The sequence below is a fragment of the Lathyrus oleraceus genome, chromosome 2 (assembly GCF_024323335.1).
Source record: "Lathyrus oleraceus cultivar Zhongwan6 chromosome 2, CAAS_Psat_ZW6_1.0, whole genome shotgun sequence".
NCBI classification, from domain to species: domain Eukaryota; kingdom Viridiplantae; phylum Streptophyta; class Magnoliopsida; order Fabales; family Fabaceae; genus Lathyrus; species Lathyrus oleraceus.
Window position 1 is genome coordinate 339,075,020 of NC_066580.1, and position 17,640 is coordinate 339,092,659.

The 17,640-nt window shown below is 34.3% G+C and overlaps 1 protein-coding gene across 1 annotated transcript in view; it reads right to left on the reverse strand.

The window, feature by feature from the left end:
• Nucleotides 1–2,253: 2,253 nt before the first annotated feature.
• Nucleotides 2,254–17,640, reverse strand: part of LOC127119407 (putative disease resistance protein RGA3) — a 77,604-nt gene continuing 62,217 nt past the window's right edge. Inside the window, exons 2-3 of the mRNA XM_051049640.1 lie at nt 12,045–12,111; nt 2,254–4,711 (exon numbers count right to left, since the gene is read on the reverse strand). Coding sequence (XP_050905597.1) covers nt 2,360–4,711; nt 12,045–12,111 — 2,419 coding nt within the window. The 3' untranslated portion in view covers nt 2,254–2,359. The remainder of the gene's footprint in view (nt 4,712–12,044; nt 12,112–17,640) is intronic.

A 17,640-nucleotide genomic window follows, 5' to 3' on the forward strand; every position in this document is an offset into this window, starting at 1 on the left:
GGCCAAATGTTGTACTGCAAATGGTTGAACATCGTGTTCCACACTATGCGCTAGTACATCTAAATTAACTTCGCTCCGTAACTTGTAGATATTTTGAGGTAGAGAGAATATTGGATAGACAAATATTGAACCAAACTGCAATACCATTTGTCTGTTGCTAGAGACTAGATGTTTCAACCCATATGTTAAAACATCGAGTCCAATATGTATCCCTTATGCACCGGACCCAACTTGAACAAACTCTATGTGGTTTTGCATAATGCAACCAATCTTAAAAGGACCACTATTATTTTCGCATATTTTCAAGTTTATGTTGTTGTTGTTTCAATTTCTATTGCTATACCGAATAAAAGTCTCCCTTCAGTGCAATTTTATATGCAAGTTTCAGTTTTATTTTATTAATTTGAGTTCTTTACTTTGCTGAATTTTACCATGTATGACATGAATTTATGCTTTTTATTTACTGCTTTTAATATGTCTAAGTAGATATGTTGAGTCTGAAACATGAGGATTGTCTTACCAACGAGACTTGTATAAATTGCAGACTAAATAAGTTGTAACACAAATCATTGTTTTGCTCTGAAATCCTGTTTTTAAATAAAAGTTTCACTACGATAGTAGGAACATCGAAATAGTGATTTACGACTCAAAGGAGCGAAAACAATAATTGACTAAGAAATTCATATTTTTAATTTTTAAAAACAAAATGCTTTATAAATTAAATAAGAAAAATACTATTTTCTAAAGAAGATATCAAAGTTGTAATTTGTATCACGCGGAAAAGATTTCAAGATTGTAATTTATATCACGCGGAAAAGATTTGAAAATTGTAATTTATATCACGCGAAAGGAGACAATTACGAGTTTGAAATCCGATGTCTGATATGCGAAAGCGAACGGTAACTCTAACTAAATGTTTCGGATAAAAATATGTGTCTAATTACAGTAATTTATATCACGCGAAAGAAGACAATTACGAGTTTGAAATCCGATGTCTGATATGCGAAAGCGAACGGTAACTCTAACTAAATGTTTCGGATAAAAATATGTGTCTAGTTACAGTAAAATATTATAATTTATAAAAGTAACATAGCTAGATGAAAATCATGTTACACCCTTTCGTTATTAAAATTTGAACAAAATCAATATTTTCAATTTTACTCAAAACAAACAAATTGCGTAGCCTTACATAAATACCATAGTAATATATAACAATAATGGATGATTGGTCTTAATGGATTGATAAAATGTGTTATCCTTAAACCAAAAAAGCCACAGGCATTTGCATTGCATTTTACTATTTTAGATCCTATTTGATCTATATTTTATTCAAATATGTTATTCATTCCATAAATCTATAAACAAAATTTATCTTTTATAAATAGGATGAGAGGGAGTATTATATACAAATATTTATTATTTATTAGCATTAATCATTACTATTAATACTAACGGGAATAGAAACAATACATTTGTTATAATAACCGCAATAAGTAATAAATATTACAAACAAGTTCAATATTGTATCCAACAATATAATGCTCTTCAAAGAGTCTTAAACACAAAAGAATTAGAATCAAAGATTACTTGCATAATGTTCCGTTTGCTTTCACGATTTTTGTTCATGGAGACTAAATACATTATAAAGCAAAAGTTTAAAATAAATAAAAAAGAATTACCTTACACATGCATATAATCAAATATCAACCATAATCTATACTCCTACTCCATGTCAATATCTTGAATGTGGGCTATTTTGTGCCAATCCTCACCAGTGTTCTCTTTATATCGTTTCACTAACTCACTGCAATCGTAAGGCCTTGAATGCTCATGGGAAGGCTTTGGACAATTATAAATCTCCAATTTGTGAAGCAAACTTTGGACAATTATAAATCTCCAATTTGTGAAGCAAGCTTTGGACAATTATAAATCTCCAATTTGTGAGGCAAGCTTTGGACAATTATAAATCTCCAATTTGTGAAGCAAGCTTTGGACAATTATAAATCTCCAATTTGTGAAGCAAGCTTTGGACATTAAAATGATAAATTAAAAAAAATATTTTTTTTAAATATATGTGTATTCAATGCACTGAAAATATACATAATTAATATTTATACATAATATTATGTGTATTCAATAAATCAGACATAACACATTTTATTTATTTGAGATTCTTAATCAATAATCGGGACACCAGTTATCATGACCCATTATTTATTAGCAAAACAATACATTAGTAATAAGTAATAGATATTATTAATAAAGTCAATATTGTACTCTTTATATATTCCCTATAAAATAAAAATATCCAAACATAAAAAACAATTGCATCCAACAATATAATGCTCTTCAAAGACTCTTAAAGACTCCCTATGGCAATATCTTGAACGTGGGCTATTTTATGCCAATCCTCACCAGTGTTCTCTTTACATCGTTTCCCTAACTCACTGCAATGGTAAATTTCCAAAGTTTTCAGATTAGTAAGGCGTTGAATGCTCATGGGAAGACATGTCACCTTTGGACAATTATAAATCTCCAATTCTTGAAGCAAGGCAAGGTTTCCTAACCAGTCAGGTAAGGATGCCAGGTTCGGAAGATTAGCCAATGACAAAGATTGAAGAGCACACATATGTTGCAATGCCTCATGCAAACCTTCTATTTCTGGGCAATCTTGGACTGTCAAATTCTCAAGACAAGTGAGGTATTGAAAACTTTCTGATAGGTTGAACTTTTGGCACCTCTTAATACTCAATGTCTTAAGAGAGTGCAATCCATGTAATACTTCATCTGCCAATGACTTGAGGTTCTTGCAACCACTAATATGTATCTCTTGGATAACATTAGTGTTATTGATATCAGTTGGAAGTTGCTCAAGTTTGGAAAGGCCATGAATGTAAAGATTCTTTAGAGAAGGGAGGTCTCTTAGCATCCCAGTTGGAAAGAAACTTAGCTCTGTATGGAAGTCGAACCAAAGTTGTTCAAGAGTATGATGTTTATGAATTGAAATTAGTAAATGTTGGCTGCATTTCCCTCGTACACGTAATTCACTGAGAGATGGAAGGCAAGGCAATTCCAACAGTATAGGACATTCTGTAATTTCAAATTTTGAAAGGCACGGAAACATGTTATCTCTATCCTCACTTGATAACCTTACCAGATTCGGCAACTGCTCTAGTACCAATTTTTCTAGTTTTGTGAAACCTCCTGCAACTCCACCATTGCATGAATCCTCCTCATATAGGTAATTTACATGACTCAGGTTAGATACTATTAGATTCGTTAGAGAAGGAAGTTTCCCCAAGTCTGGAAGGTGTAAACAACTTTCGCAACTCACAAGTTCTAGATGAGTTAAAATAGTTAGAGACGAACTAGACATCCATTGTGGGAAATAGGCACCTGTATATCCTCTCACTCTCAGACTTTGAAGTTGTTGGGTTTGAGGTTCAAGCACTTCAAGAATCTCCTCAACATTTTCTTGTAATTGGGACTCTTCATTTATCTTCCATTCCAATTCCAAATTTTTCACTTGCTTTCTCAACATATTAGCTTCTTTGGCACTCATCACACTTTTAACTCTCTCCAAGTGTTTAATGCAAAGGCTTCCTTTAAGCTTCATTTGTCCTAGTTCCGCCAAAAGAAATCCTTTTTTCTTGCCAACTACATACATTGTTAAAGTTTTTAGCGAAGGCAACATCCCTATATGTGGAGGCAAACTTGATAGTGAGTAACAATCCTCTAAAGATAGATGTTGTAGAGATTTCAACTGTACCAACCCATAAGGCAACCTTTGGAGGCTTTCACAATCATCTAACTTTAAAATCTGCAAGTTCCACATAGTACATAAAGATTCTGGAAGAGTTTTGAATTTTCCATTAGAAAGATTCAAGTATCTTAAATGTTTCAAACGAAAAATCGAAGATGGCAACTCTTTCATTCTTTCGAAATCAAGTACTCGTAAAGAATAACATTTTAGTACTTGAGGTGAGGAATAATTGTATTGACGCGTTACAAAGGTCCTTAATGATTTGATTTCATGCAACTGTGTAGAACCGACTACCATAGAAGATTTCTCACCATAAGTTGAGAGATGACGAATTCTTTTAGATAGGTTTGATTTTGGAATGTAACAACTAACCTCTTCCGCAATAGATTGAGCAAGATCATGAACAAGGTCATGCATTTTAAATTTTTTAATTTCACCAATATCATCTTTCTCAATATCTTGAAAAAATGATCTCCAATATAACTCATTCCACACCTCATTGCCAATATCTTCTGCTTCCAGCATTCCATTAGATGAAATAAAACCATTAGCCATCCAAAGATCAATCAAAAACTTCTTGTCTATTATTTTGTCTTTGGGAAACAGTGCACACAAGGCAAAACACGGTCTCAATTTTACTGGCAAATTCAAATAGCTTAATCTTAAGGCAGACATGACATGATCTTCACCTTGTAAATTCCACAGTTGGCTTTCCTTGACATTGAGCCACTCTATTTCCTTTCTTTTGAAACGCAAGAGACTTCCTAATGCCATTGCCGCAAGAGGCACTCCCCCGCACTTCTTTACTATCTCCTTTCCTATGGCCACAAGTTCTTCCCTCTCTTCCTCATTTGGTCCAAAGGCTCTTTGTTTCAATAATTCCCAACAATCAGTGTCTGATAGGATTGATAAATCATGAGGGGGTATTGTTCCCATGATTGCTGCAACCTTTAGAAGACGAGTGGTGACCAAAATTGATGCGCCTTTTCCCCCACACGCCAATACAGATTTCAACCTCAGCCAATTTTCTTGTTCATCATCCCACACATCATCCAGCACTAGCAAATACCTTTTTCCTTTTAGCAGATCTTGAAGTTTTCTTTGTAATGGATCTAGATCCATTTCTGCACAAGCATGGCCAGATGTTGATTCTATGATGGCTCTTGTCATTCTGTTCAAACTAAAATCTTCAGAAACACATACCCAGATTCTCAGCTCAAAATGAGTGACTACCTTGTCATGATTGAATATAAGTTGGGCAAGTGTTGTTTTTCCAAGTCCACCAAGACCAACTATTGGATAAACAGACAAATCCTCAAAACTAGAAGCATCACCTACCAAAAACTCAATAATTCTATCCTTATCTTGTTCTCTTCCGTAGACTTGAGGTTGAGTAATGATTGAAGTTGTTTGGCGCCAGTCAAGGACTCCACTTCTCTTGTCTCTAACAATCTCAGTCAAATGAAACTTGCTCCTTTCTTGAGCGATTTCATCTAACCTCTCTCTTATCCTCTTCATTCTCTTAGCAATTTTGTAACGGAAAACGGCATGCTTTGGATGAAAAGAGAATAAGAAAGAGCTTTGTACCTTGTGTGACAGACCTTTGCACTCCATCTCCAACACTTGAGTGGCACACTCATCCAAGATGTCGTCAAGGATGTGAGCAGCATCTTTGAGCTTAAGCAGCCAATCCTTGATAGCTCTATCAGTGAACTGTTTCTCCTCAGCATCTTCAAGTGTAGCCTTGATTGTTGTCAGCAAGCTGGAAAGACTATTAAAGTCTTGATCAAAACCCAGAAATAAGCCAAGCTCTTTTTGAATGAGTGAGTTCAAATTGTTAAGCACAAGCTCAAGCACAGCCTCAGCCATGTTTTAAATTTGTAACTCAAGAAGAAGTTTGTTTGTGTTTGGTTAAGAAATGAAGATGTATTATGAGAAAACAAGATTATTAACAAATGGTAGGAGATGTTTTGGGATAGACTTTGTCAAGTCAAAATTAGAGGCAGTATTATTGAGTAGAAGAGACAGAGAAATGAGAAATGAAAGGTTAAGAAAAGAAATAAACAGAGAGAAGAAAATGACAGGTTAGAAAAGGAAACAGATCTGAAACTTGGTTGCAATAACCTCCTTCAATCAGTATGGAGAATATTGAGTAGAGACACATGTCTGTTTTTAATTGTCCTGTACATAAGGTAGCCAAGTTTCTTAACTAAAGTGAAGTTGATCATGTACATTAACAAAATCAAAAAATGACAATGTTTTAAATACTAATGGTTATATATTAGGAGAAAATAGTAAGAAAAAAACACTCTGACAGAACCATAATAATAGCAGATTTAAAAACAAACATGTCCTAAGGGTGATTTAATATATAAAAGATATTTATTCATATATTTGTTGTTTTACGAGGATTCTAAAGAAATTATCGAGTCGAGTTGCGGACTATATCGCTCTACTTAAAATATTTTATGGTACTGTCCAAAGTTATGCAAAGTTATCATCCGACCCCGATGCCTCTAGAATATAATAGCTCAGTTCTATAATGTATGATTATCATTTGCACAATAGATAATCGATCCACAAATACATTTTTTGGTGGTTCAAAAAGCAATTGAATATGATATAAATATCACTCGTTGTATCTGATATAAACACTCGTAATAATTTTTTAAACGAGGAAAATTCAAATAATTCTCCAAAAGAGAATTCAATAATAATCGTTTGACTAGTCAAAGTAATTTATCAAATAAAGATAAATTCAAATAATTCTCAAAAGAAAATCCAAAAAATAATAATTAAAAATTTCTCAAACAAGGAGAAATTCAAATAATTCTCTAAAGAGAATTCGAGAAAATACTCGAAAATTAGAAAAATAAAAAGAAAGGGAAGAAGTTGACGTTTCGACAATTCGAAGACCCAAAATAAAGAGTGTGATGGAGGAAAAACTCAAAAGACGTTTTTGGTATGTTTTTGGAATAAAGAATATACATTTCTTATATAATGAAGTAAGTTATGCAAAATACACAAACACACATTAACAAAGTATATTTTTTTCAAGTTCATTCTCATATTAGAATATTGACAAGTTCTGATAATCCCCCGCTTGAATTTAAAAAAATATTCATAAACAACGTCAAACATTTTAAAGAATGTGCATAAATAGAGGTGTTTATGATTTGAACCTTTGCGTAGTAAATATGATTCTGATTCAACAAAAGTGACACAATTGTCTTAAACTCAATATCAGACATCAAAACTGCACACAACATTTTCTTAAGGTGTATTCTAATAAGTTCATGCTTCAATGGCTCTGCATGTAACGCCTCAATTTTTATTCTAGTATTTTTTATTTTATTTGAGCTTTTGGAGTATATTCTATTTAATTAATTATTAATATTTAGGTTAACGAAGATCAGGAGAATTTAATTATAGTTTAATAATTAAATTATTGAAGAATGTGAGAAATTGTGGTTATGGACAATATACTAGAATTTAATTAAAGATATGGAGGTGAGTAGAGTTAATGAGAATTGAGGGATTTAGTAGAAATTATTAAAATAAAATGAATTAGATTTTATTTAAATAGAAGAGAAAAGTGGGAGTACGGGATATTTTTGGTGGAATAAAGAGTACGACAATAAGATAGTAAACCCTAGCATAGAAAGTGAAAGAGAAGAGTTTTCATAGCCAAAGTCTTCAAAGTTTTAAGTTTTTCTGCATAATCGAGGTAGGGGCATTATTCGATATATTGATGTTTAAGCATGGGGGATAGTAAAGATTCCTTAACCCATTTTTTTTCATAATTCTCTTTGCTTCCATTGATGTGAAATTGAACCTTGAGATAGTTTGTGCAAAACCTCTATAGATTGATATTTAGTAATTCAGAGATATGACATGTTAATGATGTGAATTATGTGTATATATATGTTTAATTTGGATTTTTCTGTTCATGAATGTATGTGATGTTTTTATGACTATGATAATGATTTCATGATTAATTGATGATATATGTATTGATTCTGTGTGTTTTTTATGTGTTAAATGCTACATGAATCGTGTATGACTATTACTATGTATGTGTGGGCTGTATAGGACTCAAAAATTGAAATTTGGAAGTGACAGTACGACTGTCACAGCTTCGCAATGAGCACCCTTGTTTAACTATCAGCGCCTGACGGGCGGGCGAATAGGGAGGGTGACGATCGTCATGCTTGCAAGAGGCTGACCGACAACCCTGTGTTGACTTTTTCTGGACGTTTGACTCAAATTTTTTAGTAGATATTGATTTTCTAATTTGTTCATTGTTGTTTGATAGAGATTGATGAGAAAAGTGTTTGAGTTATTATGATTAAATTGGCGAATGCCTCATGAAGAAGAGTTGTTGATGTTTAGATAATTAGGTTTGATGGAACCAATGACGTATCCATAAAATGAAAAAATTGTTGATGGTGTATTTTATGTTCGAAAGGAACCAGTTACGAGTATAGAAGTTGGAGGTCTGAATGAGAATCACATATATCTTGTAGCATTCATGCATCATGTATATTGAAGTTAGGTAGGACTTCGGTCCAGTGATGAGTATAGAAGTTGGAGATCTGATTGTAATTGATTAATTACAATAATTATATTATCCTTGATGTTTTATGCACCATTTACATATAGAAATTATTCTCACCCCTTTCTTCTTTCATGTTGTTTCATATGTATACTATGCAGATACTCAGGTAGAGACTGTGGAACTTTAGATGTTACTTATTTTAGAGGATGACATAGTTGGCCTACTCGCTGCTTTATTTCCTATTTTGTTTGCTGTGCCTTATCGATTGTTTAGTTTTATGTTATGTCGCTCTGATAGTGTAACACTGGGTTATGAATACCTTATTTTATTATTCTGGATTGTTTCATTGAATATTTTATATCATGAAAGAAGTTTGTTTTTCTGCTTATGATATGGTTTTGCAATGTCAGAGAGATGTGACACCCTTTTTATATCTTTATATTTTTCGCATGTGTTATACATTATATTTTGGGGTGTAAGGGGTTACATTGCACGTCTATGCCAATTTCGTGAAGGCTCTAGAAATTCTTCCTCAAAATTTTATAGGAATTGACCTAAGTTCCACAATCACACAGGTGAGTCTATCAAGAGTATTTATGTATCCAAGTACTCCCTCATATAGAGTATAGATATAATTAAGAGTTTTTATTATCCCATCCCCATATCACTTCATGATGCATGCTTCTCTTATATATTCTAGCATGATCATCTCATATTACTTATAACTTATCATTACCCATTGGATCTATCTCTTGGGATTTCCAGTTTATTAGGTTGGGTTACCATCGCGAGCAACTCACTCCTCTATAGGCATCAATCATATGTTATGGACTTTCTCATTAGCTAATCCTTTCGTTAAAGGATCTTCTAAAATTTTATCAATGCTTACATAATCCACTCTTGTATCTTCTTTAGAGATACAATCTCTAACATTGTTGTGTTTCCTTCTTATTTTTATGTCTCTTACCATTATAATAGTGATTCTCAATTTTCGTAATAGTTGTAGTACTATCACAGTGGATCAACACAATTGGCATATGTTTTTACACAAAGGGATCTCAACAAACAAGCATCTTAACTAAATTTCTTTTTCACTAGCAGTTGTCAATTGCTATCATTTAATACTTCATGGTGGATTGAACCTAGATAGTGATTTTCTTTGATTTCCAATATACAACACTTCTAGCTATATTGAATATGTAGCCACTAGTTTCTTTGAGATCATTTGATAATGTGTTTGAATTTGAATAATTGTATCCTTAAAGTACATTAGGAAAAATCTCTAATAATGTATGATCTTTTTAAGGTATTACATGACTCACTCCATAGCTGAAAACCATAAGATTCATAAGCTCTTCCGATCATCATTCCACGGTCTTTTACTTCAAGGTGTTGAATGTGAGCTATTTTGTGCCAATCCTCACCAGTGTTATCTTTACATCGTTTCCCTAATTCACAGCAACCGTGAATTCTCAAATGTTTCATACTAGTAAGGCGTTGAATGCTCATGGGAAGACATGTCACCTTTGGACAATAATAAATACTCAAATTGTGTAGCAAGACTAGGTTTTCTAACCAGTCAAGTAAGGATGCCAGGTTTGGAAGATTTTACCTAATGACAAAGATTGAAGAGCACACATATGTTTTAATGCCTCATGCAAACCTTCGATTTCTAGACAACCTTGGATTGTCAATTCTTGGAGACAAGCGAGGTATTGAAAACTTTCTGATAGGTTGAACTTTTGGCAGCTCGTAATACTCAATCGCTTAAGAGAATGAAATCCTTGTAATATTTCATCTGGAAATGACTTGAGGTTTTCGCAACCATCAATATATATTGCTTGGATAACATTAGTGTTATTGATAGCAGTTGGAAGTTGCTCAAGTTTAGAAAGACCATCAATATCAAAAATCCTTAGAGAAGGGAGGTCTCTTAGCATCCCATCTGGAAATAAACTTAGCTCTTTATGATCTTTGAAATGAAGGATTTCAAGAGTATGAAGTGTATGAATTGAACTTAGTAAATGTTGGTTGCATTTCCCTCGCACACATAATTCACTGAGAGATGGAAGGCAAGACAATTCCAACAGTACAGGACATTCCGTAATTAGAAGTATTGAGAGGCAAGAAAAGTTGTTATATCTATACTCCCTTGATAACTTTACCAGGTTCGACAACTCCTTTAGTTCCAATTTTTCTAGTTTTGTGAAACCTCCTGCAACTCCACCATTGCATGAATCCTCCTCATATAGGTATTTTACATGACTCATATTAGATACTATTAGATTCGTTAGAGAAGGAAGTTTCCCCAAGTCTGGAAGGTGTAAACAACTTTGGCAATTCACAAGTTCTAGATAAGTTAAAATATTTAGAGAGGAACTAGACATCCATTGTGGGAAATACGCACCTTTATATCCTCTCACTCTCAGACTTTGAAGTTGTTGGGTTTGAGGTTCAAGCACTTCAAGAATCTCTTCAACCTTTTCTTGTAATTGGGACTCTTCATTTATCTCCCATTCCAATTCCAAATTGTTGACTTGCTTTCTCAACATATTAGCTTCATTGGCCTCCATCACACTTTCAACTCTCTCCAAGTTTTTTAATGTAAAGGCTTCCTTTAAGATTCATTTGTCCTAGTTCCGCCAAAAGAAACCCTTTCTCCTTGCCAACAACATACATGGTTAAAGTTTTTAGAGAAGCCATTTTTCTTATATGTGGAGGCAAACTTGACAGCGAGGTACAACGCTTCAAAGATAGATGTTGTAGAGCTTTCAACTGTACCAACCTATCAGGCAACCTTTCAAGTCTGAAACAATAATCTAACTTTAAAATTTGCAAATTCCATAACTTGCATAAGGATTCAGGAAGAGTTTTGAATTGTCCGTCAGAAAGATTCAAGTATCTCAAATGTTTCAAATGAAAAATCAAAGATGGCAACTCTATCATTCTTTGGAGGTCAAGTACTCGTAAAGAATAACATTTTAGTACTTGAGGCGGCGAACAATTGTATTGACGCATTAAAAAGGTCCTCAATAATTTGATTTCATGCAACTGTACTGAACCGACTATCCCAGATGATTTCTCACCATAAGGTGAGAGGTGACAAATTCTTTTAGATAGGCTTGGTTCTGGAATGTAACAACTAACCTCTTCTGCAATAGATTGAGCAAGATCATGAACAAGACCGTGGATTTTAAATTGTTTAATTTCACCAATATCATCTTTCTCAATATCTTGAAAAAATGATCTCCAATATAACTCATTCCACACCTAATTGCCAATATCTTCTGCTTCCAGCATTCCATTAGATGAAAAAAAACCATTAGCCATCCAAAGATAAATCAAAAATTTCTTGTCTATTATTTCGTCTTTGGAAAACAGTGCACACAAGGCAAAACACGGTCTCAATTTTACTGGCAAATCCAAATAGCTTAATCTTAAGGAAGACATGACATGATCTTCACCTTGTAATTCCGATAGTTGGCTTTCCTTGACATTGAGCCACTCTATTTCCTTTCTTTTGAAACGCAAGAGACTTCCTAATGCCATTGCTGCAAGAGGCACACGCCAACACTTCTTTACTATCTCTTTTCCTATGACCACAAGTTCTTCCCTTTCTTCCTCATTTGGCGCAAAGGCTCTTTGTTTCAACAACTCCCAACAATCAGTGTCCGATAGGATTGATAAATCATGAGGGGGTATTGTTCCCATGATTGCTGCAACCTTTAGAAGACGAGTGGTGACCAAAATTGACGCGCCTTTTCTTCCACATGCCAATACAGATTTCAACCTCAACCAATTCTCTTGTTCATCATCCCATACTTCATCCAGGACAAGCAAATACTTTTTTCCTTTCAGTAAATCTAAAAGTTTTCTTTGTAAAGGCTCAAGATCCAGTTCTGCACAAGTATGGCCAGATGTTGATTCTATGATGGCTCTTATCATTCTCTTCAAACTAAAATCTTCTGAGACACACACCCAGATTCTAAGCTCAAAGTGGTGGACCACCCTTTCATGATTGAATATAAGTTGGGCAAGTGTTGTTTTTCCGAGTCCACCAAGACCAACTATTGGATAGATAGATAAATCCTCATAACCAGAAGCATCGCCAACCAAAAAGTCTACAATTCTATCCTTATCTTCACATCTTCCGTAGACTTGAGGTTGAGTAATGATTGAAGATGTTTGGCGTCAGTCAAGAACTCCACTTCTCTCCTCTCTCACTATCTCAGTCAAATGAAACTTACTCCTTTCTTCTACTATTTCATCTAATCTCTCTCGTATGTTCTTCACTTTCTTAGCCATTTTGTAACGGAAAGCGACATTCTTTGGATGAAAAGAGAATCGGAAAGAGCTTTGTACCTTGTGTGACAGACCTTTAGACTCCATCTCCAGCACTTGAGTGGCACACTCGTCTAAGATGTCGTCGAGGACGTGAGCAGCATCTTTGAGCTTAAGAAGCCAATCCTTGATAGCTCTGTCACTGAATTGCTTCTCCACAGCATCTTCAAGAGTAGCCTTGATTGTTGTCAGCAAGCTGGAAAGACTATTAAGACCAAGAAATAAGCCAATCTCCTTCTGAATGAGTGAGTTCAAATTGTGAAGCACAAGTTCAAGCACAGCCTCAGTCATGTTTCAAATTTGTAACTCAAGAAGAAGTTTGTTTGTGTTTGGTTTGAGAGATGAATATGTATTATGAGAAAACAAGATTATTAACAAATGGTAGAAGATGTTTTTGGATAGACTTTGTCAAGTCAACATTAGAGGCAGTATTATTGAGTAGAAGAGACAGAGAAATGAGAAATGAAAGTTTAGGAAAGGAAACAAACAGAGAGAAAAGGAAACAGGTCTGAAACTTGATCATGTACAAGTTGACATTTCATTTGATTTAGCGGTTTTATAAGCTTTGCCGGCAAAATTTCCAAATTTTATATATTTCGTTCAACAACCGGAATGAAGAAAAAAAATCAACAAGTTGAATGTTCCACGTTGTAATAGTTTGCGAAATTAAAAGATACTAATGGTTATATATTAGGAGGAAATAGTAAGAAAATAACACACTGACACATCCATAATAATAGCAGATTTAAATACAAACATATCCTAATTCCAATAATAGAAGATTTGTATGATTGAAAAATGACGTGACGATAGTATTTTGGAATAAAACATGTGCATTCCTTATATAGTGAAGTAAATTATTCAAAACACACATATACACATTGAAAATGTATAATTTTTTCAAGTTCATCCCCATATTAGAATATTGTCAAGTTCCAATAATCCTCCGCTTGAATTTAAAAAAGTATTTAGAAGATAATCAAATATTTTAAAGGTTGTGCATAAATAGAGGTGTCTACGACTTGAACATTTGCGTAGTAAGTACGATTCTGATTCAACAAGAGTGACACAACTGTACTTGAACTCTATATAAGACATCAAACTCGCACACAACCTTTTTTCTTAAGGTGTATTTTAATAAGCTCATGCTTCAATTGCCATGCATGCCTATATCAATTTAGTGAAGGCTCTAGGAATTATTCCTCGAAATTCCATAGGAACTACCTAAGTTCCACAATCACATTGGTGAGTCTATCAAGAGTACTCTTATACGCAGTTACTCCCTCATATAGAGTATAGATCTCATTAAGAGTTTCTATTATCTCATCCTCATATCTCTCCAGGATTCATGTTTCCCTTACATATTACTCATAACTTATCATTACACATTGAATCCATTTCTTAGGATCTCCATTCTATTAGGTTGGGCTACAATCATGAGAAACTCATTACTCTATAGGAATTAATCTTATCTTCTTTGGATGTATTATAAAATTTCTCTCTAGCTAATCCTTTCGTTAAAGGATTTGCTAAATTTTCCCTAATGCTTATATAATCCACTCTTACATCTCCATTAGAGATACAATCTCTAACAATGTTGTGTTTCCTTCTTATTTGACGTCTCTTACTATTATAATAGTGATTCTAATTTTTTTTGATAGTTGTGGTACTATCACAGTGGATCAATATAGTTGGCGTAGGGTTTTTTTCACAAAGGGATCTCAACTAACAAGCATCTTAACCAACTTGCTTCTTCACTAACAGTTGCTAATGTTATCATTTAAGACCCAACGGTGGACTTAACTAAGAGAGTCTATTTCTTTGATTTCCAAGATACAATACCTCAAACTACATTGAATATGTAGCCATCAGTTTCTTTGGGATAATATGATAAGGTGTTCCAATGCATCATTGTGTCCTTCAAATATATCAGTAAATCTCTAATAATGCAGACCAATATCATGGTCCTTTTAAGGCATTACATGACCAGCTCAATAGCTTGTCAATGCTCATTACTTGATATACTAGTAAACATGCACAAAAATCATACGACATATGTAATGTCGGGTCTAGCATAATGAATGACATAACTATGACTGCTAATGATGCTTACATACTTGGTTTGTCAAACAATATCACAATTGCTCTTAAATAGTTTTACACTTGGATTGTATGGTGTGCAAGCAAGCTTACAACTAAAGTAGTTATATTTCTTTACGGTCTTCTCCACATAGTGAGTCTGATTCAAAGGATTTCCTTGTTTTGATATAGTGATCTTGATACCAAGAATCATACTAACTTCTATGAGGTCTTTCATATTAAAGTTGTTGCACAACAATGATTTCACATCATTAACAACGTCAAGGTTTCATTTAAATATGACTATCTCGTATACATAGAGACATATGATAGTTTAAATGCCATTTTTAGATTTGTAATAAACACATTTGTCACTTTCATTCACTTTGTACTCATTCGATATCATTAATTTATCATGTTTTTTATGCCAGTGCTTTGGATCTTGTTTTAGACCACACATAAACTTAACTTACATACCTTGCTTTCTTGCCCATGAATCACAAACCCTTCCAGTGGTCCATATAGATTTCTTCTACTGAGTCATCGTTTCAAAAATTGTTTCAACATCCGGTTGGTGTACTATTAACTTATAAATAGAAGAAATTGAAATCAATACCCTAATAGATGTAATTCTAGTGACTGGAGAAAAAGTATCGAATAAATCTATATTTTCTTTTTCCCCAAAACACTCGGCTACAATGTGAGCGTTATACTTATCAATTGTTCCACCAGGCTTTAATTTCTTTTTCAAAATCCATTTTCAACCTATTTATTTAAAACAAGGAGGCAAATATACTAATTGTGAGATCTTATTAGATTCTAGAGAATTTATATCATCGTTAATAGCTTCTTGTCATAAATCTACATCTATACATGACAAGATTTCTTGGAGCTTCTTATAATTTATAAGTTGTATAATCGGCCCTATATTCTTTAGAAACACTTACTCTCTTACTTCGTCTAAGTTCTATTTCTATTTCATTATTACTTTCAATGCTTCTTGTCACAAGAATGTGAGTCAGTTTAGTTCCCCCACTATTTCTCATTTTGAAAGGGGATTTATCTCTATAGAATTCAACATCATTTGATTCCATTATCACTTTAGCATTTAGATCATAAAATTCATATGCCTCATTGTTTGCTACATACCCAATGAATAACATCCATAGGCTCTACTAGTGAATTTAACTTGCTTCAGAATCTGGAATCTTCTCATAAGCCAAACTTCCTAAATTCTAGACTAATACAAGTTTGATTTTGTTTTCTTCAATATCTCATAAGGATATATCTTATTTTTAGACTTGGGAACTCTATTAAGAACATACAAAACAGACAATAAAGTTCCCCCCCACTAGTGAGATGCAACACTAAAAATCAACATAATAGAAACAACTTAATTTAGTAAGAGTATTATTCTTTCTTTCCGTTTTACCATTCATTTCAAGAGAATATGATGCAATTGTTTCATTTATAATTCCATATTATTTATAAAATTCATTAAATAAACAAGAATCATACTCAACTCTCCTATCACTATGAAGTCTCTTAATTTTCTTACTAAATTGATTTTCAATTTCATTCACAAAATTCTTAGACATATTAAGCGCTTCATTTTCATTCTTACTAAATCTATTTTCAATTACATTCATAAAAATCTTAAACATATCAGTTTCACACAAATATTACTCTCAGTAATGGTGTACAAATATATCCTAATAGACTGACTAAACGTTTCCTTATTTAGGAGGAAACTGTCGCATCGCGCGAAAAACCGGAGGGAAAACAAGAACAACAGAGCCGCCACCGTGCGTTATTTATCCCAAAAGAGGGAAAGGAAACGCTCGAAGTAAACCTAGGAAAGAACATGGTCTCGCGACCAAAGAGGATGGGTTCGGGAGTCGGTTATGCGAAGGGAAGGTATTAGCACCCCTACGCATCCGTCGTACTCGACGGGATCCACGCACAATAGAAAGGAAAATGGTTGCTAAAACACTGCTCGAAACACACACACACTGGCTGAAAGAGACACAAGAAAATAAACAAAACTGAAACTGACTCGGCAGGATATCGTATCCTGGGCCTACTTAGTCTATCAGGCATAGACATCAGAGTCGAAGTAGTTCGGACCGGGGAAACGACACATGCTCGCTAAGGTATCGCACCCTATGCATACGTATCTTCTCGGACGAGAGAAGAATCAGAGCATTCGTAGCTCGGCTGACACGCACACAAACAAACACAGACCAAGGCAAACATGGAGCCCAAATGCCAATCACTGGACTTACATTAGCATCCGAACCAACAAACACACACTGGAACCTGAATGCCACTCGATGGACTTACATCAGCTTCCAAAACAGAACACACACAAGGGGTGGTTAAGACACAAAGGGTGAAAAAGAAAAAAAAGCGCTCGGAGAGATCGGCTCAATCTCCTGCCTACATACTTCATCTGGTATGAAGATCAGGGCGATGTAGTTCCCCTACGCAGGGAAAAAGGACTAGCCTAACCAGATAACAGAGGGAGACACAACACTAGGGAGACTACGACTCGAGCCTAGATGTTGTCATGCAAAGTCGTCCCTAAGTTAAGGTTTCTAGCTAACTTGCACAGGAAGCAAGCCTATCCTAAACATGACTCGCACAGGAAGCAAGTCACACCTAACCTAACTTGCACAGGAAGCAAGAAGGGTCTCGATTGCAACTAGGGCAAGAGAAAGGGGAGGTCTCGATCGCAACGAGGGCGAGAGAAAGGATCGCAACGAGGGCGAAAGCAAACAAGGATTAGTCTAAACTAAACCTAACTTGCACAGGAAGCAAGTCAAACAAACATACAAGCACAGGTAGCACACACTATACACAAGCAAGGGGCTCAAACAAGGCTAGGTTTTAGTCGAGG